Raw genomic sequence first — 24166 nt, 5'->3', positions numbered from 1 at the left:
TGTCTTCCTGACTTAATCTGGACAGATCATATGACTTAAGAAATTTATCGATATCTTCACTATCTTCTATTTTATTGGAATATAGGGTTTCAAAATACTTTCTAATTGTCTTCTGTATTTCTGTGGTGTCTGTTGTGATATTGCCTTTTTCATCCCGTATGTTAGTGATTTGAATTCTCTCTCTTCTTCTCTTCGTTAGCGTGGCTAAGGGTCTGTGGATCTTATTTATTTTTTCAAAGAACCAACTTTTAGTTTTATCAATTTTTTCAATGTTTTTTTTGTTTCAATTTCGTTGATTTCCACTCTGATTTTAATTATTTCTTGTCTTCTACTACATTTGCTGTTGTTTTGCTCTTCCTTTTCTAGGGTTTTGAGATGAAGTGTGAGTTCATTTATTTGTTGGTTTTATCTTTTTTTGAGGAATGAACTCTAGGAAATGAATTTCCCTCTTAAAACTGCTTTCATTGTGTCCCATAGATTCCGGTATGTTGTGTCTGTATTGTCGTTTATCTCTAAGAATTTTTTGATTTCCTCCTTTATGTCCTCTGTAACCCATTGATCATTCAGTAACATATTGTTCATTTTCCAGGTGATGCAGGATTTTTCCTTCCTTTTTTTATCATTGATTTCCAGTTTCATTCCATTATGATAAGATAAGGTGCATGGTATTATCTTCACACCTTTATATTTACTAAGAGTTGCCCTATGGCATAGTATATGGTCTATCTTTGAGAAGGATCCATGTGCTGCTGAGAAGAACGTGTATCCACTTGATGATGGTTGATATATTCTATATATGTCGGTTAAGTCTAGGTTATTGATTGTGTTATTGAGTTCTATAGTTTCTTTATTCTTCTTTTGTCTGGAGGATCTGTCTAATGGAGAGAGCGGTGTGTTGAAATCACCCATAATTATTGTGTTGTGGTCTATTTGACTCTTGAACTTGAGGAGAGTTTGTTTTATGTATGTTGCAGCACCATTATTTGGTGCATACATATTGATAATTGTTATGTCTTGTTGGTGGATGGTTCCTTTTAACAGTATATAGTGTCCTTCTTTATCCCTTTTGATTCACTTAGGTTTGAAGTTGATTTTATTCGATATGAGTATGGCCACTCCTGCTTGCTTCCAAGGGCCATGTGAGTGGTATGATTTTTCCCAACCTTTCACCTTCAGCCTGTGTATGTCTTTTCCTATCATATGAGTCTCCTGAAGGCAGCATATTGTTCGATCTGTTTTTTTAATCCAGGTTACTAGCCTATGTCTCTTGATTGGTGAATTTAAGCCATTAACATTTAAGGGTTACTATTGAAATATGGTTTGTACTTCCAGTCTTGTTTATTTATTTATTTATTTTAGTTTGGCTAGTTTTTCCTCTTTGTTTATTTTTCTCCCCCTTTACTGAGATACCTCCCACTGTTAGTTTTGGGTGCTATTTTTCAATTCCTCTTCTTGTAGTAGTTTGCTCAAAATGCCTTGCAGTGCTGGTTTTCTGGCTGCGAATTCTTTTAACTTTTGTTTATCATGAAATATTTTAATTTCATTGTCAAATCTGAAGCTTAATTTTGCTGGATACAGTATTCTTGGTTGGAATCCATTATTTTTCAGCATTTGAAATACGTTGTTCCAGGATCTCCTCGCTTTCAACGTCTGTGATGAAAAATCAGCCGTTAACCTAATTGGTTTACCCCTGAATATAATCTGCCTCCTTTCTCTCGTAGCTTTTAATATTCTCTCCTTGTTCTGTATGTTGGATATCTTCATAATTATGTGTCTTGGAGTTGGTCTATTATGGTTTTGAATGTTTGGGGTCCTGTAGGCTTCCAGGATTTGACAGTCCATTCCATCTTTCATATCTGGGAAGTTTTCTAGGATTATTTTATTTAATAGGTTGTCCATTCCTTTGGTTTGAACCTCTATACCCTCTTCTATCCCAATGACTCTCAAGTTTGTTTTTTTTTAATGACATCCCATATCTCTTGGATAGATTGCTCATGAGTTTTAAGCATCCTTTCTGTGTTGATTATATTCTTTTCAAGTTGATAAACTTTGTCTTCATTATCTGATGTTCTGACTTCTACTTGATCTAGTCTATTTGTAATATTCTCGTTTGAGTTTTTAATTTGGTTTATGGTTTCCTGCATTTCTAGGATTACTGCTTGATTTTTTTTTTTAAATCTCTATCCTGGTAGAGCTCGTTCTTTACCATTTGAATTTGTTTGTTTAATTCGTTTTCAAAATATACTTTCATTGCTTGGACTTGCTGTCTCATGTCTTCTCTAATATTCCGTTCCATCTGAGTTAGGTATCCCTTGGGTTCTTTCTCTGTCCATTTTTCTGATGCCTCTAGGTCCTCCTGTAGATTTAAGTTGTCCTGCATTGTTTGTAATCATTTTTTCCCTTGTTTTTTCATGTTGTTCACGTTACTTTCCAGCTCTGTTTCACTGCTGTGTTTCTGCTTTCTCCTATAAATTTGTTTTGTTTTTGTATATCTCTGTTGTCTCTCCTTTGTGGTGGGAGACTATGCCTAGAAATGTTGGGCTTTATTGTACTTTAAAGTTGATTCATTCAATTCATAAAAGGCTTCCGGATTCTGTATGCATATAGTGATTTGTTGTCTATTCTTAGGACTTTATGTTTAGGTTAGGTGCTATGATGGTATGAGGGTTCATATGTCTTGGCTACTTTAGAAGATTGCTCTACTGAAGGGGGATACTAACAGGTGATTGGATCAGGGTGTTGGTAGTAGCTAGGTATTTAGGAGCCCTATAGACAGCCTTGAAACATTCACCTATTTGCATTTAGACAATTACACGTAATGGAAGACGTAATGCTTGGGATGAAAGTTGGGGGGTAGGGGAAGGAAGGTGCACTTAAAGAGAAAGAAGGAGAGAGAGAGAGATTAGAGGAGAATGGAAAGAACAATAAAACTTGAAACAGGAAAGAAAGAAAGAAGGAAAAGGGGAGAAAAGAACAAAGAGAGAAAAAAAATTGAAGTCTTAGAGATCCATTTTCTTCTCTTCCAGTAGGCGGAGCTGTGCCCTCCGAGCCAAGCTTCTGCCCTCTATGTGCCGATAGCTATCCCTGTAAGGCGGCTCCTGGGAGTCTCTCAATCCTGTTAGTACAGAGCCGTTTCACTTCTCCGGGCCCTCCCCCCCTTCCTCCTGCCAGCCAGCCAGCCAGCCAGGTCCTGTTCACCGGAGGCGGTTCCCCAAAGATCTGGTTACACTTGCAGCCCCACCGCATGTCCTATTTCCCGAACGACTGAGCACTCTGTCTGTCATTCATCTAAGCCCCAGTGCTGTGGTGTGGTGATCTGGGGACCAACAGTTTAATTTTTCCAGACCCCTTTGGTGGACATGCCCCTGGAAACTGGCAGCTAAGACCTTGGGTGTCGCCACTGGTGGTAAGGGGAGTTGGGGATTGGGAATCCCCTCTGCTTCCCTACAGTCACGCCCCCGGAGAGATTCCCGAGGTTTCCTGGCTGCTTGTATCTGGAGGGGGTGGGAGTCACACACCTGCTAAAGTGGATTCTGCTGGGAAGGAATTCCGTCGGCCTACCTCCGGTGACGTCACCTCTCTGCTATGGCGGGCCCCAGGCTCCTTGCCCGAGTGTCCGAAGGGAGGGGTGGGACTGGTAAGTCTCTGGTTGGTTTCAATTCCCAGTTGGCTACTTCATGAAGGCCTGGCTAGAGACCTCTTCCTAGAGTCCCTGCGCTGCTCCTGCTGAGCCGCGCCTCAGAGGCTAGCCGCCCAGTCGCAGGGGCTGCGGGCAGGCGGCCAACGGCCGAGTTGCGCGGGTAGCGGCTGGCGGGTCCGGACTTCCGCGGGTTCTTTAGCACTGAGCCAGAGCAGTTTGTCTACAAGATGCGGGCGAACGGGACCCTGAATTCGGCCCCTACGGGCTCGGTGTGTGTTCTGAGAGGCCCAGACTGTTCGCCTCAGATCCACGTTAGCTCAGCAATGCCTAGTGATCTTGAGCAAACAGCATTTAGATGATTTAAGACTCCCTATGCCCGCGCAGCTGGAGAGGTCAGAGACTTGATACCTCTGTGCCCACCGCCATGTTGGATCTCCTGTACCATGTTTTACATTGCTCTCAGTATACTAGTTTTCATACAAATCCTGTTCACACAAGTTGTAATTCCGCCGCTGCACTCTCACACTCTCCCCCCCCCTTTTTTTTTTTTTTTTTTGAGGCTATTGTGAATGGGATAGTTTTCCTAATTTCTCTTTCAACTGATTCATCATTGGAATATAGGAACACAATTGATTTGTGGATATTAATTTTATATCCTGCTTCTTTGCTGAATTCATTTTTGAGCTCCAGAATCTTTCTGAATACCTTGATTTTAAACCAGCAAGATCTGAGTCAGTCTTCTGATCTCTAGAATTGTAAGATAATAAGTCAATTTTGTTTTGAGCCATTAAGTTTGTGGCAATTTTTTTAAGCAGGGAAAAAATAGAGAAGATAGTGTCTCAAAGGTCACTGAGCTATCCAATATATCTCATTAGCATATTATAACTCAAAATACAGGCTCAGAATCCCTGCTCCAAAAATCTGAAATCCAAAATGCTGTGCAGAATCCAAAACTTTTTGTGAATCAACATGATGCCACAAGTGGAAACTTTTATTCCTGATCTCATGTGATGGGTATAAGTCAAAACCAGGTCCACTCAAAATATTGTATAAAATTACCTTAAGGCTGTGTGAATAAGGTGTATGGGAAACAAATGAATTTTATGTTTGGACTTGGATCCAATATCTAAGATGTCTCGTGATTTATATGCAAATATTCCAAAATCCCAAACAATCAGGAATCTGAACTACTTCTGGTTCCAGCAGTTTGGATAGGGATACTCACCCTGTTAGGCACAGGAACCAAGTCACTTGGACAGAAAGGGAGGAAATTCCATTCTAACTCCTTCAGAGTGATAGGGAAAGACAGCCCAAATTAGAGAAGTGTTAACTATGCCTTCCTAAAGAATTACAGTTTCATGGCTCTTAAGAAGAAATCAAACTTGAAATCAAACTTGCTAACTCAAACTTGTCTAGTAAATGTTGCCATTAAAGGTTTTAGGAGACACAAGTGAAAACAATAAGATTTAAGTTGAAATTATAATATAATTGCTTTATGAAACTACGATCCCTTTCTTTAATTACAGGATTTGGAATGGATGCAATTTTGTTGTAATGTTCAGTTGAGTGATGTTGTGCAAGGGTTGTAGACGGGACTCCCACAACCATTCAGGTGAAATGGTTTCTTTCAGCCACCCAAAAAGAAAAAAAATAAGATAAAAAAGATAGGGGTGGGGCAGTTTACAGAGCCATTTTCTTCCCAAGCCTCTATGGGGTATTTGTCGAGAACAGGAGCCAAAAAAGTCTAGCTGAAAAACAGCTAAAGTAACCTGCAGAACGTCTGTGCAAGCTCCAGCGTGACCCTCCAGTATCTCAGGTGCGAAGGGCACCATCAGCAGAAGCACTGTGGGTACCAGTTGCTGCACACAGCTGGAAACTGGTCTCCTCTTGTGTTTCGTTTTTGGCTGCCTGGGACATGGGAAACACTTCTCTTGTTTGCTTTTCCCCCACTTACAACCCACTTCTAGCCGCTCATTGCAGTTACCTGTTTCTTTTTAATTGTGATGAAATGCAGATAACTAAAGTTAACATCTTAACCATTTTTAAGTCTATGGCACTGTGGTGTAGACTGTAGGCATATACTATGCAGCCATCACCACTGTCCACCTCTAGAATTTCTTTTCTCTCTCTAAACCAAAATGCTGCACCCATTAAACAGAAAACCCTCCTCACCTCACCCAGCCCCTGGCACCCACCATTCTTTCTACTTTTTCTCTCTCCAGGTTCCTTGATTAGGTGGAATCATGTGGCATTTGTCCTTTGGTCACATCAAATTTGTGTGGGTGGAATCGTGTCATTTGGCTTATTTCCCTTAGCATACCATCTTCAAAGTCTGCCCGTGCCGTAGCTGGCATCAACATTCCCTTCCTTCCTTCCACTTTGCCCTTGGACTCTCTTTCCCCTCAGATGTGATTATCCAAGTCACTGATGGGGCAGAAGGTATAGGAGGTATCCAAGGGAGAGCTGCTAAGCCTCGCCCAGCAATTCCTCCATCACCCTGTGTGTCCCAGATGGGACCTGCCTGTGACGGGGAGTCACTGCCCACATGCACTACAGCACAGGCCCTGGCCATGAGCCCAGCCATGGAAGTGCATCCTGTGGCCAGCGGTGTGCACTCCCAGGGCAGGTGACATTCCCATGGGTAGGACATAAAGGTCCTACTTCTAAGGCTTATCCTAGGAAGCACAGGACATGCAGATGACAGGAGCAAATTCAAAGCTTCTTTTACACTTAGAGTCAACACAATAGCACCCATGTCTCACCTTGAAGCCTGACGTTTATATTCTCAAAATTCAACTACAAACGTGTAAGACAAAAGTGATCTGACTGGGGAGGTGGGGGGGGGGGGCGGTTATGAGATGCAAAAGTAAGTAGGCAGGTGGGACAGAGGTAACAGGGGTAACCTGGCTGCTTAGAAACAGAAATAGGGCAAAGGTGGGTGGCATTGATAAAGACAGCATCTCCATTTAAAGAGGTCATCTCCTCTCCTGGTGCTGTCAGACCAAACCTGGGCCATTCTGTTCATTTTAAAATAGCAGCGACTGATTAGAAAATTACAATTAGGATGGAGAGATTGAGAATCCATCTTAATCTGAAGACCAGAACAAGGAGAAAGGTGTAGGAGTCACTTCAATTCTTTTTGTGTTGAGATGGGAGACTTGCGTGCTGCCCTGGGAGTTCACCATCGCCTACCCAGGAGACAGTGGCAGCAATCCTCACTAAAGTTCTGGAGCTAATGTGTGCCATGCAGTTTATGGCAGTATGTCACTTGCACTCACCACCACACCCCACAGTAGGCACTGTTGTCTCTGTCCCTCCCACTTACTGGTGGGTCCGAGGAACTTCAAGATCTGGAACTAGAGAGGAAGGGCCAGTTGGCACCACCCAGTGCCCACCCAAAGGCCCCAGGAGGTACTCAGCTGTTTCTAAAGGGTACAATGGCACAGTGTGATGGCATGGCATGATCAGGTTTGTTTTTGGTGGAACCAGGGCTACTTTTTCTGATGAAAAGGAATGGAATACCTGTCCATATGCGCCATCTGTGGTTCCAGGCACTTTTGCCAAGTGCTGAGCTCCCAGGAGCTGGAAGTATTTGAGGAAGGGAAAAGCTTAACAGCTCATCAGAGGACCAAGAAGGAGAGAGTCCTTTAGTGTCCCCAAAAGAAATTCCCAAACTGGTCAGTTTTTCAACACCCTGAAGCTGACAGAGGTATAGACCCCAGATCATTGAAGCATTGGGCAGATAGATGAAGTTTTAGAAGAATGCTTTAAAGTGCTGACCTCAGTAGTCACCTTCTCTATGGCTACCCGCTGCCATCCTCAAGATGACATCCTCAAAGACCCACTTTGGAGGTTCCACAGTCCCTAAGGCAGTGAGAACCTTATTCTGGTGGATTCATGCAGAGAGACTGAAAAGTCCTTTGTCAAAGATTGTATCAGTTAGCAAGTACTGCAGTAACAAACATCTCCAAGGTCACAGTACCTTAGAATAGTGTCCTGTTATAATGGCAGAGGGCAAGAAACAGAATCAGAGCCAAACTTAATGACCACATTCAAAGCAGGAGCTTTGTGGCCAGTACTTGCCCACTCACACCCCATTGAATAAAACATGTTCCATGATCCTTCTGAAAGTCTCTCCATGGTGTGGAGGGAGATAGCCTCTCTCCCCTATTACACACCCCCTGTTTTAGTCAGCTTCTCACTGCTATGACTGGAGGACCTGACCAGAACAATTGAAAAGGAGGAAAGATTTATTCAAGGGCTCACAGTTTCAGAGGTCTTAGTCCAGAGAAGGCCAGCTCCAATCCTGGGGTTTAAGGTGAGGCAGAACATCTATCAGGGTATTAATTCACTTATTGGGTTAAGACTCTCACAGCCCAAGCATTTCTCCTCTGAACCTTCTTGCACTGTCTCTCGTGAGCTTTCGGGGGACACCTCACATCCAAACCATAACACTCCCTGTCTTTTCCCCCCTGGCCAGGTGGGTGGCAGGCCCATGGAGCCCCTGCTCAGCCACCTGTGAGAAGGGCATCCAGCATCGGGAGGTGACCTGTGTATTCCAGCTACAGAATGGCACACATGTCACCACACGGCCCCTCTACTGCCCAAGCCCCCGACCAACACCAGTGCAGAGCTGCGAAGGCCAGGACTGCCTGTCCATCTGGGAGGCATCAGAGTGGTCACAGGTGAGGGACTGCACTTGTGGCTGGGACTGAAACCACCACAAGAGCCTCCAGGCCTCGTCCACAGGATGTAGTGTGGTACTTTTCTCTTCGTGGTGTTTGTGATACATCTCCAGGTGTCATGGTCTTTATCTGCTCCAGAGAAGCTCCAAGCTGTGTTCTAGCCCATATATTCTTAAATTCCATTTGAGATAACAACATGGCTTCAAGAAAACATGGACAACATGTTTGTGATGATGCACATGGCATCACAGTGAAAGTACTATTTGTTTCATTTCTTATGACAATTCCCACCTAAAGATAAATAAATAGACACACACACACACCCCCCAATTGACCTTTTAATTCTCCTTTGGGCGTGTTTGAGCTCTAGTGTGGTCAAGTTGGGAAGCTGGTTTCAAAGACTTTCCTTTCATGCCACAGCAGTTTTGTAGATTGTGAGAGTTAGATGCTGGGAGGGACAGCTTTTGGTATGCAAGTTGGAGTTACAAATCTCACACCATAAAACATTTTGGAAAGAGGTCAATTAAGCCTTAAGTTTTCACTTTGAAAGTTGGTCCTGGAAATTCCATTTTATCTTTAAGGATGTCATCTTGCAAAGCTTTGCATTGACTTTGCCTTAATGCTTTTGATTGTTTGGCTGTAAAACAAACAAAAAATAGCTAAATAAAGGGCAACCTTCCCTCAGGTCTTCCACCAAAAGTGGTCTATGAAATTCAAAGAGGCTAGATCCAAGACAGTCTTCAGTGTGGAAAATATTTTTAAAGTTCCTTTGATTGCCAAACAGTCGGAATTTATTTTGAATAAAAAAGTATTCAGCCCATTTTTAATGAAGGAGAAGTCTACCATTGGCTGCTCTAAAACTGAGTTTAATCTTCAGACCAATCTTGAAATATACTCATTTAAAGACCTTTGCCCTTAACCCCTACTTTATAATATTTTAGGAAAAAGAGCTTAATTTTTTTCTTTATATATACTTAGGTTTGTAAAGTTAACATCAAGAAAAATTTTCTTTGTTGGCCCTATTGGGGATTATATTCTACCACTGAGCTACATTCCCAACCCTTTTCAGAATTCTGAGATAGGATCTTGCTAAGTTGCCCAGGTTGGCTTCAAACTTGCAATCCTCCTGCTTCAGCCTCTCAAGCAGCTAGGATTACAGGTGTGAGCCACCATGCCTGGCTGAAAATTTTTTTTTTCATATTTGCTGCCAGGATGGAGACAGGCACACAGCCACAGTTCCTTTCCCCAACCCCAGATGAGCCTTAGGGCTTTGACCACCCAGCTCCTAATTCAAGCAAGATTTATGCTTTAATCTGATTGATAAGATTAAAATAAATCTTCCACTCAGAGTCTTATGTGGGGAAAAAGGCCTCTTTACCAAAAGAACCAAGCCTGGAGTTATCAGTTATTAAAGCACTGAAGACCACCATATCTGGGAAAGGTGAGACAACTAGAGCAAGGCTTAAAGGAATTTCTTTATGATCATCTCTACATTAATGCCCCATCCTAATCCTGCACTAGTGTCTGCACCAATCCATCTCATTCTGGCCCAGCCCCATGCAAGCAAAATGCTGCTTTCTTAACATGTGACGTGGAATCACATCCTTCCTCCACAAGTTCCTTATGATGCTGGTATTTCTGCCCCTTCACTGTGGGGTGAAGCCCCTCCAGCCCTGGCCAGAAGCTGGCTTTCATTTCTTGTGGGAGAGTTTTTATTGACATGATGGCTCTTATTCAACCACCTTCATTGATCACCCTTACTAAATACTCCCTCCCCCAGCTCCTTCCCATCCTCATTTGGAGAATCAGATTTGCAGAAAGATGCCAAAGGTAATAAATGGATTCCTCCTATCTTCAGTTTCTAGGCTCCATCCTCAATGGGAAGCAGAAAGAGAGGCTGAGCTTCACCCTCCTAGGTCCCTTTAGAGGTGGCATCCGCCTGCCTCACTGTCCTTCCACCAGGCCAGAGGCCCCCCAGGGAGTGGGATATTAGTCAGACTAAGGGGCCAAAGCCAGGTTTGCTAGAGAAATTGTTTGGACACTCAGTGCTTGAAATTCAAGGTAAAGAGGCAAGAAACAGAGTAAGAACCTGCAGGACTGAAGGGGCAGGAATGGTGAGTGGCCTATTAGTTGCCAAGAAGCAAGTCATGTGGACACTGGGGCCAGGGGAGCCCATGTGTCAAATGGTGAGGACAGAGTTGCTGAAATAGTCAGAAAACATTGTCACACAGAGAAACAGGGGCTAGTCCTTCACTGCAGTGGCCCAGGGCTCCCTGAGGCAGCCCTCCTGGCCCAAGAGGTCCTGTGTGCAAAACCAGCCTGGCTCCTTGCACCAGAGGTCCCTTTAAACCAGTGCTTCTCCCCAACACCGATCCAAGTGTGTGTGTTCTGCCAGCTCCCCCAGGTGACAGCCCAGCCAGTTCTGAAGCTTGTATATTCTTTCTAAAACAAGCCAGTCTAAATTACTCTCAAAACCCCATGGCAGCTTCAGAGAGAGAGAGAGAGAGAGCGTGCGAGAGAGCGAGCAAGCGCTATATTAAATTCGTAACAAAAAGGTAGGTAATATTGTAGAATAAATACTAATAACAGAAATATCAAGAATAATGTCTGCTCTTCATGTACTTATATGTTAGCAGACGCAATGGAACTTTTTAAAAGTTGTCGCTTAAGAAAGTTGCTACGGTAGCCTTGGCAAACTGAACAAGTATGAAGTTTCTTTAGCAGAATCCAGCCTGCAGCCCACCATCTCCCTGAGTTAGGTGTCTGCATTAATAGTGGGGACAGGGCTTTTCAGGGAGACTACGCACTGGTCCACGCACAGAAAATCGGAGGGATAGCTCCCTGGTCTGCAGACTACGTCCCTTCTGCTTGCCGACCACCTCATCATACTTGGCAGTTATGTCTCCCCAAGGTGACAGGTCAACTTTGCTGGGACTTCCTTCCACTTTATTTGTGGAGAGTCATAAGTGCTACTGCCAGCCAGTGCACCATCCCGCCCCACCGTGGAGCATGCCAGGAGCAGGCTGAAGGCTCATCCCAGAGCTGCTCCCCCCTCCACACCCTGACATCTTGTCCTTACTCCTTTCTGCTGGAGGAAATGGGGGCAGTCTTGAGCTGAAGGCTTGCATATCACCCATCACCCTCAGGCCCTCCCCACACTGTCTCCCAGGAAATAAGCAAGCTACCGCCAGGAACACTCTTGTGTTACCACGTTTGGTGTCCACACTTAAATATCTATTAGAACCGTCAGCAAGGGACACCTGCTTTACAAAAGAGTCACCTGTGGCTTTTCTTGTCTGTCTCCTACTTCTCTTTCCTGCGCCAGGGTCTTTGCCATGTGTAGAAGGAGCCAGTGTCCTTAGACCTCATGCTGCCAGGGCCTTGCCTTACAGCATGGCTTGTCTCCTGCTCGTCCTCTGAGCCTGCACACATTTGCCCTTTGAACTCGCACAATCCCTTGGTCTTTTGGAGCTGATGCTGGCCACTAAATTCCATTCCCCTCATTTGACCTTCTGGGAACCCCAAGTTCTTGCAATTTCTGACTTCTGTGCCTCTCCTTCATCACCAGCCACCCAGCTGGGGTCCCAGCCAGTACTAGGTGCCTAAGACTGAAGACCCTGCACTTTTTGAGGATAGAAACAGCATCTTCATCTTCCTGTCCCCATTCCAGGTCTGGCACAGAGTAGGGACTTCTTAGATGTTGATGGACTTAAACTGAATTGGTCTGGATTAAATATTCGCATGGTATCTTGCAGTGCTCTGCCAACTGTGGTAAAGGGACACGGAAGCGAACTGTGACGTGCACCAACTCACAAGGGAAATGCGATGCATCCACAAGGCCGAAAGCCGAGGAGGCATGTGAGGACTACTCAGGCTGCTATGAGTGGAAGACGGGGGACTGGTCTAAGGTGAGGACGGCGCTCTGACATTCCCCTCCTGCTGCAACAGTACAGGGGGCCCTGTCAGGAGCTCAGTGTCCCATTGGGCCCAGTTCTACAGGGGTTCCAATCTAACCATACAGATTCCCAACTCTGCACCTGCCAGTGGCCCTGCGTGCATCCTGCCTGCTGCTCCTGCAGGTGGATCAGCTCTCTGGACTGGCTGGGAGCACCCACTGCTTTGTGAGCCTTTGGAAGGAAAATGAATACAGCAAAATGTGGGTGCTCTGTCACCAGCCTGGCCGCCCTTTTCAGAATTCTGGCTGTGCCCCAGCATCCTGCTACGAGCCTGGCCTCACAGCCTTCTGTCACAAGAGCCTTACAAATGTGTGGGAGGCTGGGTCGAAGCAGACACATAGGGGATACTTGGGCAAATGTCACTTCCATTCATTTCCAGGACCTTTGGGCACCAGCCTACAGGACACCAGGGCAGATAGGACAGGGGACAAGGAAGTTCAACAGAGATTGAATGTTTTTCTGAGTGAAAAAGTCTTTGGTGTTTAACCCTTCATTAATTCATTCCCCTGGTATCTTTGAATGACTCCCATTTACTGGAGACTGATGTCAGCATAAGAACCTTCCAGTAGGTTTTCTTTTCACAGCAACCATACGATGTCTAAGGCAAGCTCAGAATATATTTATTCTTTTTAAATATTTCCTTGTGGTCTTAGCAACTGAAAAATATCTACTTGCTTCCCCGGGTCCCTCTTCATTCAAAGGTTGCTGACTGGTGACTGAAGAAGCTGTTGGTGTTTGTTTGGCTTGTGTAATATTGTAACCAGTTTGGAATTAGAAGCTAACATTTAAAAATGGAGTAATTTCACCTGTAAAATTTCAGTATGAAAATCTGGCAACAGGGCCCCCGGTCAGTTTTGCTTTGTGGAAGGGAGAATGGTTTGTTCATTGTGAAGCAAAACTTCTCAGAATCCAATCCCTTGTAGAAATGCCACCACCTCCCTGCCCAACCCAAGTCAGAAAACAAAGCCCTCCAAACACTTCAAGTACAAACAAATAAAGTCAAATATCTTAGGTCCCAGTTTACCTGCTGTGCTAAAATGTCACCTCTAGATAACTGAATCTGGAGACCCAAAACACCTGCTTCCTATTTATTCCCTGTTCAAAAGACCTGACCAAGCAATAGAATCAAGGCCAACAGTCTAGCTTCCCCAAAACAAACACAGATGTCACACAGCGACATGGATGTAGATAGTGCTCATTAGGAAGCTTCCAGAACGAACCTCACGCTGGAGGAAAAACTTGACTCCAAGGCTTTCACAAAAGATACATGTGCTCTGGGCCTTGAGAACCAGAGTCATGGGATAGAGACATTGAGGTCTGGCATGTAACTCTGTTCCACTTGAACTTCATAACCTCTCTGGCCCTCAGTATCTTTATCTCCAAGATGGAATTCATGAAGCCTAGTTCTGCCTGTTTCTCAGAGTTATTCAGAAGTTCCAGGGTGCTGGGATAAGTGACTAAGCCCTTTCATAACTAAGCTCATTTCCCTACCTCGAATCTCACCCAGTGTTCACACTGCTGTGGGCACAGTTCCCAGAACTAACCTGTTTTGATCTGACTCCAGTTTGTCTTGATTCCTTTTATAGAATGATCCTGAGAAATGTTCTCTATCCAAGCACATCTGGACCCAGCTTGAATCAAATGGGCAAATGAGAAGTGGTCAAGTCCTACCCTGGGCCACAAATGCCCATCCTGGGTTGGGATATTGGGCATTTGTTTCCTCTGTGCCTCATGCTACCATTCCTTTCCATCCAGGGTTGTCACTCCTGCTGTACAGAAGAGGAAACAGAGGCTCAGAGTGGTTAAACCACTTGCCCACACTCCTCTGGCAGAGCCCCTATTCCTGGATCCCTACTCAGTGCTCAAAACACACATGAGAAACAGAACAAGAAGGGCTCTGGGAGTCCCAGGGTTGGTGCCTCTGAGCCTCGGGGAGCCCTGCAGATGGTTGTCGGCCAGCCAATGCCTGAGCTTCTCCAGCTGAACCCCTCTGGGTTTGAGGACTAGGGAGACACTTGTTTTCTTAAGTACTTTGAACATCCTGGTGTAAGCAGCAGCCAGACACCAGAGGGTGAATGGAAATAGCACATGCAAAGCGCAGCCCAGTCTGCTGGGAGCTCATGCACTGCCGGGCTCCCTCCCCAGTTGTGCTCTGCGTTAAAAACAAGGAGGAGCCATGAGATGTCAAGACCTCCTCCACATCTTGGCCACTTAGATGGGCTGGGCGTATGCTGAGCACGGTGTGTGCAGTGTGTGCGTGGAAGCCAGCTGTTCCATCCCAGCCAGCAGCAGGTCTGGCCAGAGCAGCGGCTCAGCTTAGAGTGGTGCTGTTGAGCAGCCACCCAGAGCCAGTGCTCAGGGAGGGAAACTTGGTTCTGCTGTGCAGAAGAGAACTGCAAGGGATGCGCGGCTGGAAGTCTGTGTGTGTGGTATGCAGGGAGCGAGCTGGCAGGGGTGGGGGCATAGAAGCCCACCAAGAGACCCCCACCCCAACTGTCCACCCCCTCCCTTCTGCTGCCATCACTGGGATGGGGTGGGGAGTTTGCCCTCGGTCTTTTTCTCCTCCCTGGGGGGCCCCGGATCCTCACTCCTGTTGGCTGTGGAGGCCAGTAGGAGCAGATTTCATGGGATGCATCTTGCCCTGGCGCTTTTGCTCATTCGGACTATTTGGATCTGCTCTCAGGTTTCCCATCTTCTCTGCTGTCCAATTTTGCAGATGGTGTCACTGTTGTGCTCATGGGGTCCTCTGTGTTTGTAAACAATTGCCACAGACCAACATCCAAACCTCCATTCATACCAGACTCTGAAGATAGCTAACGTACTCCCTAAAAGGAAAGTAGATAGAAGGCTGGTGCACGGAGCCATCACAGTGTCCTTGTATCTGGGAATGTTTATCCCGTCCTCATGGCCAGGAGGAAACCAGGTCAAGCAGCCAGTGCAGAAAGTGTTGGGCCAGACAGGTGCCCAGCAGACTGTGCCGTGATGGAGGGAGCTTAGAAGGTCTGCTTTCCAGCCAGGGAAGCTTTGACACCTCCCATCCAAGCACCCTCTTGTCACTTTGCCCCATAGTGCTATTGAGAAAGATGAGCTTGTTTCCAGGAGCTGATGTGCAGGCCAGTCCAGGCCCATGCACGGGAACCATTCTACCTGGGTGAGAGCTTTTGGGAACAGCAGAGCTCCTCAGTGCTCAGAGCCATGGTGAGGCAGGCTAGGCTCCCAGGAACTATGTGGCTCCTCCCTGGAATCCTGAGCACAGCTAATAGTCAAACCCTAACTAGTGGCTCATAGGAGGGTCACACTTCATAGTCCCACAACGGCTGAGGGCATTACAATTATTCTGGGTGTTTGGAAAATGACCTGCAGCTGCCTGCCCTCCAAGGATGTTAGCACTTTTCAGAAAACAATGCAAATGATTGTTTGCAGCCACTGAATGGGTCTATGTATTCTACCCGGGTGGTGGTTGGGAGTTAAACTGAAAGAGGAGGAAAATTCATTTCTTTCTAGAAGAGCGTGACTTCTAATCAAAAGTCAAAATGTCTCAGATCTAAGACCAGAAACATTTGTCACCATTGAATTGATGAGATTTTTTGCCCCATGAGAAATAAACTATTCCAGAGGAATTATAATGGGATGATGTTTTTAAAGAAAATTGTTGATTCTCTATGTTAAGAATTTGTGCTTCCCGGTTTGAACAGATCAAAATGGCCATTGATCTCCTGGTGTCAGTGGAGGTCTGGGGAAGGGGCTGGTCTGACAAGCCCTCAAGGCCTCATCTGACTCCAGCTTCCTTCTCTGTAAGACAGAGATAACAGTAACTCCCAGAGGCCTTGAGAAGATCAAATGACCCAATATGTGTGCAAGTACCTGTGAGCCCTGAGAGGAAGTCAGAGAGGGCTGATCCCTCTTCTAGCTCACAGAAATGTTGTTACGGCCTGTGACATTTGCCATTGCTTTAGAATTTACTAAGCACTTTCACCCATATGATCCACTTGACCCTCACAACTGTCTCTTACCATTTTGCAAATGAGGAAACTAAGGCTCAGAGTGGTGATGTGGCTTTTTTCCCCAGGGTCACACAACTAAAAATTGATGTGCCTTCTGGTTTGTAATTCAATTTTCTTTCAATGCACAATGTCAGAAGGTTATCTGAATTTGAAGCAAGAAACTGAACAATAAGATGGCTTCAGCTCTATCAAAGGCAGAGACTCGGCATAAAATCAAGTATCTCCCTGGTCTCCACACCACCCATCCGAACCTACCCCAAAGATTTTTGTATCAGTCATTTGCCCTTTAGCACAATTATTGTTTATGAGGAGATCCTGCACATTAAGTCTTCTCTTAATCACAAAATTAAAAGTCAAGTCCTTATTAAAGGAAATTGGTACATCCAAGAGCAAGTCAGGACACTGGGGCCCTCTTCTGGGATGTGGCAAACCATACCATGGAGCCAGGAAGCCAGCCCTCTGCACTGGGACAGAAATAAAGAAATCCTTAAATAGTACCCATGGGAGCATGAGTAGCTAGTGGGAGAAGGATTATCAAAATTCAGTGCTTTACGGACCGGGGCAGGAGGTGGGAGGACAGGTACCTTTAGTGTGGAATACACATGAGCAAACAGAGCCTGCCACAGTGTTAGGGAAAAGCTGAAGGCCCAGTCACTGCTCAGTTAGAAGTGAACTTGCTACAGAGTGGTGACGCCTCCAGCAGTTGCCAGGAGATGTGCTGGCATGGCCCAAGGTGGGTGCCAGGGCTGCGCTACAGAGCTTAAGGCAGATGCCTTTGTCTCCTCGTTCCCCCATCTCCATGTCCCCAGTGTCCATCCGACCAGATCAGAGTGGGCTCCAGCTTATCCTGACTCTTCTGCACCACAGTCTAGATTCTCATTACAGCCTGGACCTGGCCGTTGTCCCTGAAGAACACTTCTCTTGTGCCACACATTATGTTATTGACTTTTTTTTTGGGGGGGGGGGGGCACATGGTAAGGACAGTGCAGGTCCACGTCCTGGCTCTCCATGCTTCACCTAACCTTGTCTAAGATCTTCCTGTCACGTGCGTTTAGGGATACTTCATAAGGAATGAACGACTTCCACAGATGCCAGTGCTAATTTTTATCTTCATCTCATCACCATTGGGTATGGTCACAGGTCCGTGGTCACTCATTAAAATGTCATTTCTTACATGGATCTGTAAAACATTTGTCTTAGACAAATAGTTCCTTAAGTGTCATTCAGGCCCCATAAGACAATGTTTGCCCCAGCCTGTGCCCTCCTGGGATGACAGTGTGGACTGGGGCAGACATGTTTCTGAGGCATTTCCTAGGTCCCTAAGCCTCTTTCACTGAGGAGATTGGTGAAAGGGAAGCTCAGTGACCAGCTGGGAACAGCTCCAGCTTAAGGAGAGAATGAGAGCTGCCCCTGCAGTCTCCTCTGTTCCCCCAACTCTAGGAGCCCCAGGGACTCCCCCATTCCTGCAGGTCATCAGAAGTCACCTCTGCCTTCTAGCTCCTTAACTATGAAGCCCCAACCAGAATCTGAAGTGCAGCAGGCTGTGAATTCAAAGGAAGATAGTGGGGCAGCAGGGACTCCTGAAGTCAAGACTGCAAGAAAGGAAGCAAGAGTTAAAGGGGAAGAGCTGTGTGTGTGTGTAAGAAAGCATTTTCCATCTCAGAGCTAGCACAAAGAGCGTGGGGGTTTTCGTTATTGTTGAGACCTGCTATTTCAGGTTTCAACAGCTTCCCAGGTTTTCGTTGCTCATGCCAAGTCTTGCGGGGAAAACTGTCCAAAAAATGCCTTTGAAGAACTCTTGACATTTCACCAGCCAAGCGCCTTTCAGGTATAAACAGAAAATGGACTGACTGTCAGGATTCTGTGTCATTCTTTGCTATCCAAAACCTGCCCTAGGCAGCCTGGCCCCTGAGAATCAGGGTGGCCACAGGGTGGTTTTGTCTGCACTGAAGGTTTCTTCCTGTCTCCTTCTACCCAGACTCAGCCCCTGCTCACCCTGCCCCCACGCAGGGCAGCTCAGGCTGGGCCCCTCCTCCAGAAGCATTTTCTTCCTCCCAAGATCTTTATAGCCTCTTTTAGCTAATCCTCAGAAAATCCCATTGGGATCTGCTGTTATTTTCAGTTGTGATTTTACCTGGGAGAAGGGAGAAGAAGGGAGCCCTGCTGTTGTGGGAGAACCTCTGTGAGGTGATCAAGAGCTGGTTCCTCCCTGCTAGGGGGAGGTGCAGGCAAGGGTGGGAGGCCACTGCCGTATAGCTAGGGAAGAGTTACGTGGACAGCTGAGCCTCATAGTCTGCCTCCATGAAAGGTAGGTCACAACCCCTGCAGATGCATTTATTGAGCACCTACTCTGTTCTGAGCACTCCTTTGGCCATGGTGGCTGCTAATGTGAGAACTAGAATATACATAAACCCTAGTGCCTGGTAGGTACATGGTGGACATGCAGAAGGTAGGCTCTGTTGCTTTGACTACTTTTATTGTCATTGTTATAACTATTGTTATTCTAAAAAAGCCAAGCCGGTAATGCTTGCACGTTGTCTCCCTGTCATGTGAAACAGAAGGGCTTTTCCTCCTTTTTACAGGAAACTCGTCTACCTTGGGGAATATCGCCTTTCCAACAGTCACTTCATAATTTGCATGAAAAGCATATGTATAAGTCCCAATTGAAACTCCCTCTCTCCTTTGTTGCCATGAACCTATTATTTTGTGCATCCAAAATTTTCCTTTTGCTATTGCACTCCATCTTACATGTCTTTGACTCTTTCTCCTGGCCCAGGGCCGGCCAGCAGATGGGTGCAGGGGCTGCTGGGTCACCAGTCAGGATATGTGATGTGTCACTATAGGTTTGTGCTTTGGAAGGGACAGGAGGAGGGCTATGCTTACTTCAGGTTGTCTGGCAGGAAGTCTTTGTGGTGAATTTATGGCTGCTGCTATTTCTGTCAGTTAACTGAGTCTTGTGGAGTTGCATTAAGTGTTGATGGAATGAGCCACTTGAAAAAAGCACCCCTCTGTGAGAGAGTGCTTCAAACAAGATCAGATATGTTTTTTTATAGATCTGTTTGCTTAGATTGTAAAAGCTTGAAAAATGGCTTCATGGCGAGGCTTGGGGCAAAATTTGATGCTATCAGGAGATACTGTAGTCTCCTCACTGTTTAATTAAAGCTGGGACCACAGGGGAGGCCAACAGAGACAGAATTCACAGTGTGTGCCTGTTTTATCCTTAATGTGAATGAGCCCAGGTTCCTGGAGGGCGCCCCTTCAGACGTGTCTGAAGTCACATTTGTCTGCAGGGCCAGAGCAGCTTCTAATTGTGCTCCTGCAGGTCCAACTGCCTGCCTGATCACCCTGGGAGCCAGGCCACAACTGCCTGCAGAGAGTCCAGTGACCTCAGGGTGTCCAGGAAAGCTATGTAAGACACCAGGTGGCTCAATGTGCTTCTCGGGCTCTGGGGCCTCCCTAGCCAGCTCTCTTTACTCTTGAGTGTGCACTGGCGATTGAGGCCCACACTATCCAGACCCTGCTAGGCATCCAGTCCACGCTGCCTCTGTGTATGGAAACAGTTTTGAAAGTTTATTATCCTCCCGGCTTCAAAGACAGAGGCTCAGAAAAGTTAAATACTTTGCCTGAGGTCATAAGGCTTAGTGAGTAGTCTACAGCACGCCAACAAGTCGGTCTCCTGCCTCCGCCCAGTACTCTGCACCCCTCAGCAAAGCTGGTCAAGAAGGATGTGTCATATGTAGATTTTAGGACAGGGATAGGCTTGGTACCACCTTAACTCAAATGAAAAGGCAGCAGGCACAGAGGATGGGCCACTGGCCACTTACACCAAAGGGTTGTTGGCACATTTCTCCATTTTTATTTACATAGGTAATCCTTACTAAAGACTACATGGAAAGAAAACCTTATAGGACTTTAAAATTTTTAGAAATTTCTTAATGGTTTGTTTTCCAGACTTTTAAATGGGCACACACACATCTATATTGAACAACAATGGAATGGTTTCTGTATGTGGCACTTTGTAATCTGCCTTCTCACCTAAAACATGGAGTATCCTTTTTGAGGCTGGCTCAGGTGCAGCTCTCAGGTAGATAAATTCCCCTATGTTCTAAGTTTTTCCATATGAACCAAAGCCGTGGAAAACAAAGCTGTGGGAACAGCACCCCCTAGGACTCCAGCTAGAATTCGGCAAAAGCTAATCCAGATAAGTAAAATCCTTACCAGGGGCAGGGTCTGCAGGACCAACAACAGCAGGGACACTGCCTTCACACCCTGGCCTAGTCTTGCCTCATGGGGGCGCTAGAGAGTAGTGAGGAAAAAACACTCCTCCAGGTTGAAGGATGTTGGAGACAACCTTCTATGAGCTCATGGAGGTTCTTTCTATAGACTAGAAAATTGAATGCTAGTGACCCATGCAAGGACAGATAATGAATAAGGAGCTGGGCAGTCAATGACCCCGTGTTTTGATTCTTGGCCTCTCACTGAAGCCCCATCCAGCTCACAATTCATGCAGGAAGATGGAAGTCCTGTGAATGAGGCAGCTGGGTCCTATTCTTCTCTAGCCACTAACTCTGACTTGGGTACAACACTGGCCCCTACCATGCTCAGTGGCCAGTCAGCCTCTGAGAGTTGTTGTGGAATGTTCTATACTGATCCAGGTCTCACATGGGAGGCTGTAGGAAGCCAGAACACAGGCCCATACATGCTGGGATATCATGAGTGCTAGCCCTTTCTCTTGGCCCCAGAGCAGGTGAACAAAACTAACTCAGAGGGAATATTTTTCTTCAAGGTCACCCCAGACACTTGAGTTTTACCATGGTTATTGATCACTTCCAGACAGAGACCTTGTTAATTTTGCACTTGGTTTTAATAGGCCCACAGGGTGGAGCCCTTGCCCTCATTTTCACATGCATATTAATAACACCTGCAGAAGAAAAGGAACTTCTTTCGGGAACTCATGCAGTGCCGAGTCCTGCAACACAAGTGGCTCAGGCATGCTGATCCCCAGCCAGAAGGGCCTGGGCCCCTCCTGATAGGGAGATACAAGGGAGCAAGATGGATATAACGAGGTCGGGGGACAACTCAGTCTGTGCAGAATTTCCTCCCCAGGAACCCAATAGCTACTTGTCCTGCCTCAGTGCTCCCCTCTCCAAAAAGTAATGGGAAGAATACCTAGTTTTTCCTCCTGGTGTGTATCTTGCAGAAGGTGGTGCTATGACCAGTAGTCCAAGATCTGAAAAAGAACATGTCACCTGTGGATCAGTACACATAGCCTTTTTTTTTTTCCCCAAAAACAGGCTTGGTCCATGTTTTTGGAAAAAAAAAATCATAGTTATATGATCATCCTGTTTTCCCAGAAAGCAGAGTTTTTTCATAATTGTATGACCAATTTAGATGTCAACGTCTTTCATGGTGTAGGTGGACTAGTCAAATGCCTACCTCAAATATGTAAACTATTAATCTGGTTATACATTCATAATTAAAGTTATATTAGAAACTTTAGATTTACTCTGTATTGGAATCTATGACATTTGCATTTAAAAATACTATATATTTTTTTTTTGCACATTATGAAACTGAACCTTATAAAATTGCTGCTTTGGGTGGATCAGTTGAATGAGCAGTTGTATGCGGTGCCAGCCTAGTATTTGCAGTGTGTCATCATGTAGCTCCCTTTTCTGAATCATCTGTGCGTTTGGCTAGAGCAGAGAGTCATCGCTGCCTGATTTCAGTTAGAGATGCCGCCCTTTTGAATCTGTATGTCCTGCTATCACTGGACATTCCTGCACCGGTTGTGGCATTAGTTTATGCTTCATTGTGTGACTTTGCTCGGTTTTGGTGTGACTCTGCTGTGCATTAGAACCTTTGCACTTTTCCGTCACTCACTGAGAGAACTCAGACCCTAGACATAACCACTTATTTTTATAAGTGATCTGTAAACATTTTTACACCATCCTCATTTGTGATCATGAAGTCCTGTCTTCAAGAATAATTTTTTGCCTCCTCTTTATTTTTTAACTCCTGTGTTATCTCCATTAGATCCATAATGAGCCCTGACTGAGGTCATTCAGGTGAGTGGCATTTTCCCAAACAGTACCTTGACTACAAAATCATTGAAAGCACTCCTCACCCCTGCCTCTGAACTGTAAGAGATTTTGTTCTAACAGTAAGCAACTTACTCTTCTAAGAATAATTTTGACTGAAAGCCTTCACCCCTTATATCCAAGCACAGCTGTCACCTACATATAAACTCAGCAATCAAGCTGCAGCTGGATGTCATTCTGGCTTAATTATACGTATCTGTATATAAATATACAACTACTTCACACAGGATGACAGAGCTCTTTGCATTCTTCATGGGGCAGAAGCTCAGGTTAAATCAGGGCCTCACAGTTCCAGCTGCTCATTGCAACCACCTGGAGAACTGTCAAAAACAATGATACCCCTAAACAGTTTGATTTTATCAGTCTGGGACATCAAGATTATTTTTAATATCTCTATTTCTATGTGGTGCTGAGGATTGAACCCAGTGCCTCACACTTGCGAGGCAAGCGCTCTACCACTGAGCTACAGCTCCAGCCCAACAAGATTTTTTTAAAGCTCACCAACTAACTCCAGACTGCAGACCCTAGCTTCTCCAGGTGAAATGACATTGTTCTAGCACCTGTCCCAAGTTCAAGGTGATCCTAATGGTAGAAACCCCTGCTGACTCCCAAGACCATAAAGCTGCATTTGTAATGCCGGATGACTTTTCAGGGGCTTGAGCCCAGTGTCCTCTGATGAGGAAATGGAGCCAGGAATGAGGCAGAGGCCCTGAGGCTGGCCTTGTGTGGTGGAGAGAGAGCCTGTGCTATTTTGAACACTAGGGCAGGAAGGTGGTGAAGGAGACAGGAATGGGAACTGCTTGTGGTTTTCCTGCGTCTCCTTTGATTTGAAGATCAGTGCCCTTCATGGTAAACATGACCCTGCTTGTCAGACAAGGAAACAGCAGGATTCACCCGGCTCACAGAAGCCCCTTGGAAAGGGAGTAGATGGTACCCACTGGAGCCCCTTGGTAACACCAAGGTCTTCTGCTGAGCCCGACTCCTCAAAGCCCACAGGAAGGCCATGGTCAGGCCCTGGGGAGGACATAGGAAAGCACAGAATCTGGAAGGCACCTGGCTTCCTCACCATGTGCAGCATTCCAGGGATAGGCCTGCTCCCTTCTCTGCACCCCGAGATGCCATTATTAACTGCAGCTGGGCAGTGCACAGCAGCCTTGGGTGTATTAAAGTTTTGCAGAGCACTCCGAGTCCCATGAAGCCCAGGGGTTGTGTGGACACCAGGGACTCCAGATGGAGAAGGTGCCACACATGGATATGGCTCTCTGCTTGGGAAGAGACCAATGTAGCAGACAGTTTTAAGGGCTCCTGCAAGAGTTAACAAGGGCCAAGGGCTCAGGGGGCAGAATCCAGGCAGGACAGAATGCCTGGCAGTTTCCTCCCTGGGTAACACAGTCATGCGCCACTTGCAACGGGGCCGGGTACTCAGAAGTGTGTCATTAGGTGAATTCGTCTCTGTGGGTATGTAGGAGTGCGCTTGCATAAACCTAGACGGCATGGGCCAATCTCCATGTGGCCTCTTGTGTAATCAAGAGACACACTATTAAACACAAGACATGTGAGGCTGCTGCTGGCGTAGCACAGCAAACTTTTACAGTAAATTATTTTTATAAGTAGAGGAGTACACTGACCATAAAAAGCATAGTAAATATATAAGCCAGTAGCATGGTCGTTTATTATCAAGTATTATGTTCTGCACATAATTTTGTGTGCTATACTTTTTATGTGCATGACAGCGCAGAAGGCCGTTTACGTTGGCATCACCACAAACATGTAACTAATA

At 45.8% G+C, this 24166-nt stretch overlaps 1 protein-coding gene across 1 annotated transcript in view; it reads left to right on the top strand.

Annotated features, from left to right (window-relative positions):
* Positions 1-24166, top strand: part of Adamts17 (ADAM metallopeptidase with thrombospondin type 1 motif 17) — a 344165-nt gene that overhangs the window by 317452 nt on the left and 2547 nt on the right. Inside the window, exons 19-20 of the mRNA XM_027922179.3 lie at positions 8121-8325; positions 12081-12233. Coding sequence (XP_027777980.3) covers positions 8121-8325; positions 12081-12233 — 358 coding nt within the window. The remainder of the gene's footprint in view (positions 1-8120; positions 8326-12080; positions 12234-24166) is intronic.

Source organism: Marmota flaviventris, chromosome 2, assembly GCF_047511675.1.
Source record: "Marmota flaviventris isolate mMarFla1 chromosome 2, mMarFla1.hap1, whole genome shotgun sequence".
NCBI classification, from domain to species: Eukaryota; Metazoa; Chordata; class Mammalia; order Rodentia; family Sciuridae; genus Marmota; species Marmota flaviventris.
The sequence above is the reverse complement of the archived record's forward strand: the minus strand, read 5'-3'. Positions and strand labels throughout refer to the sequence as shown.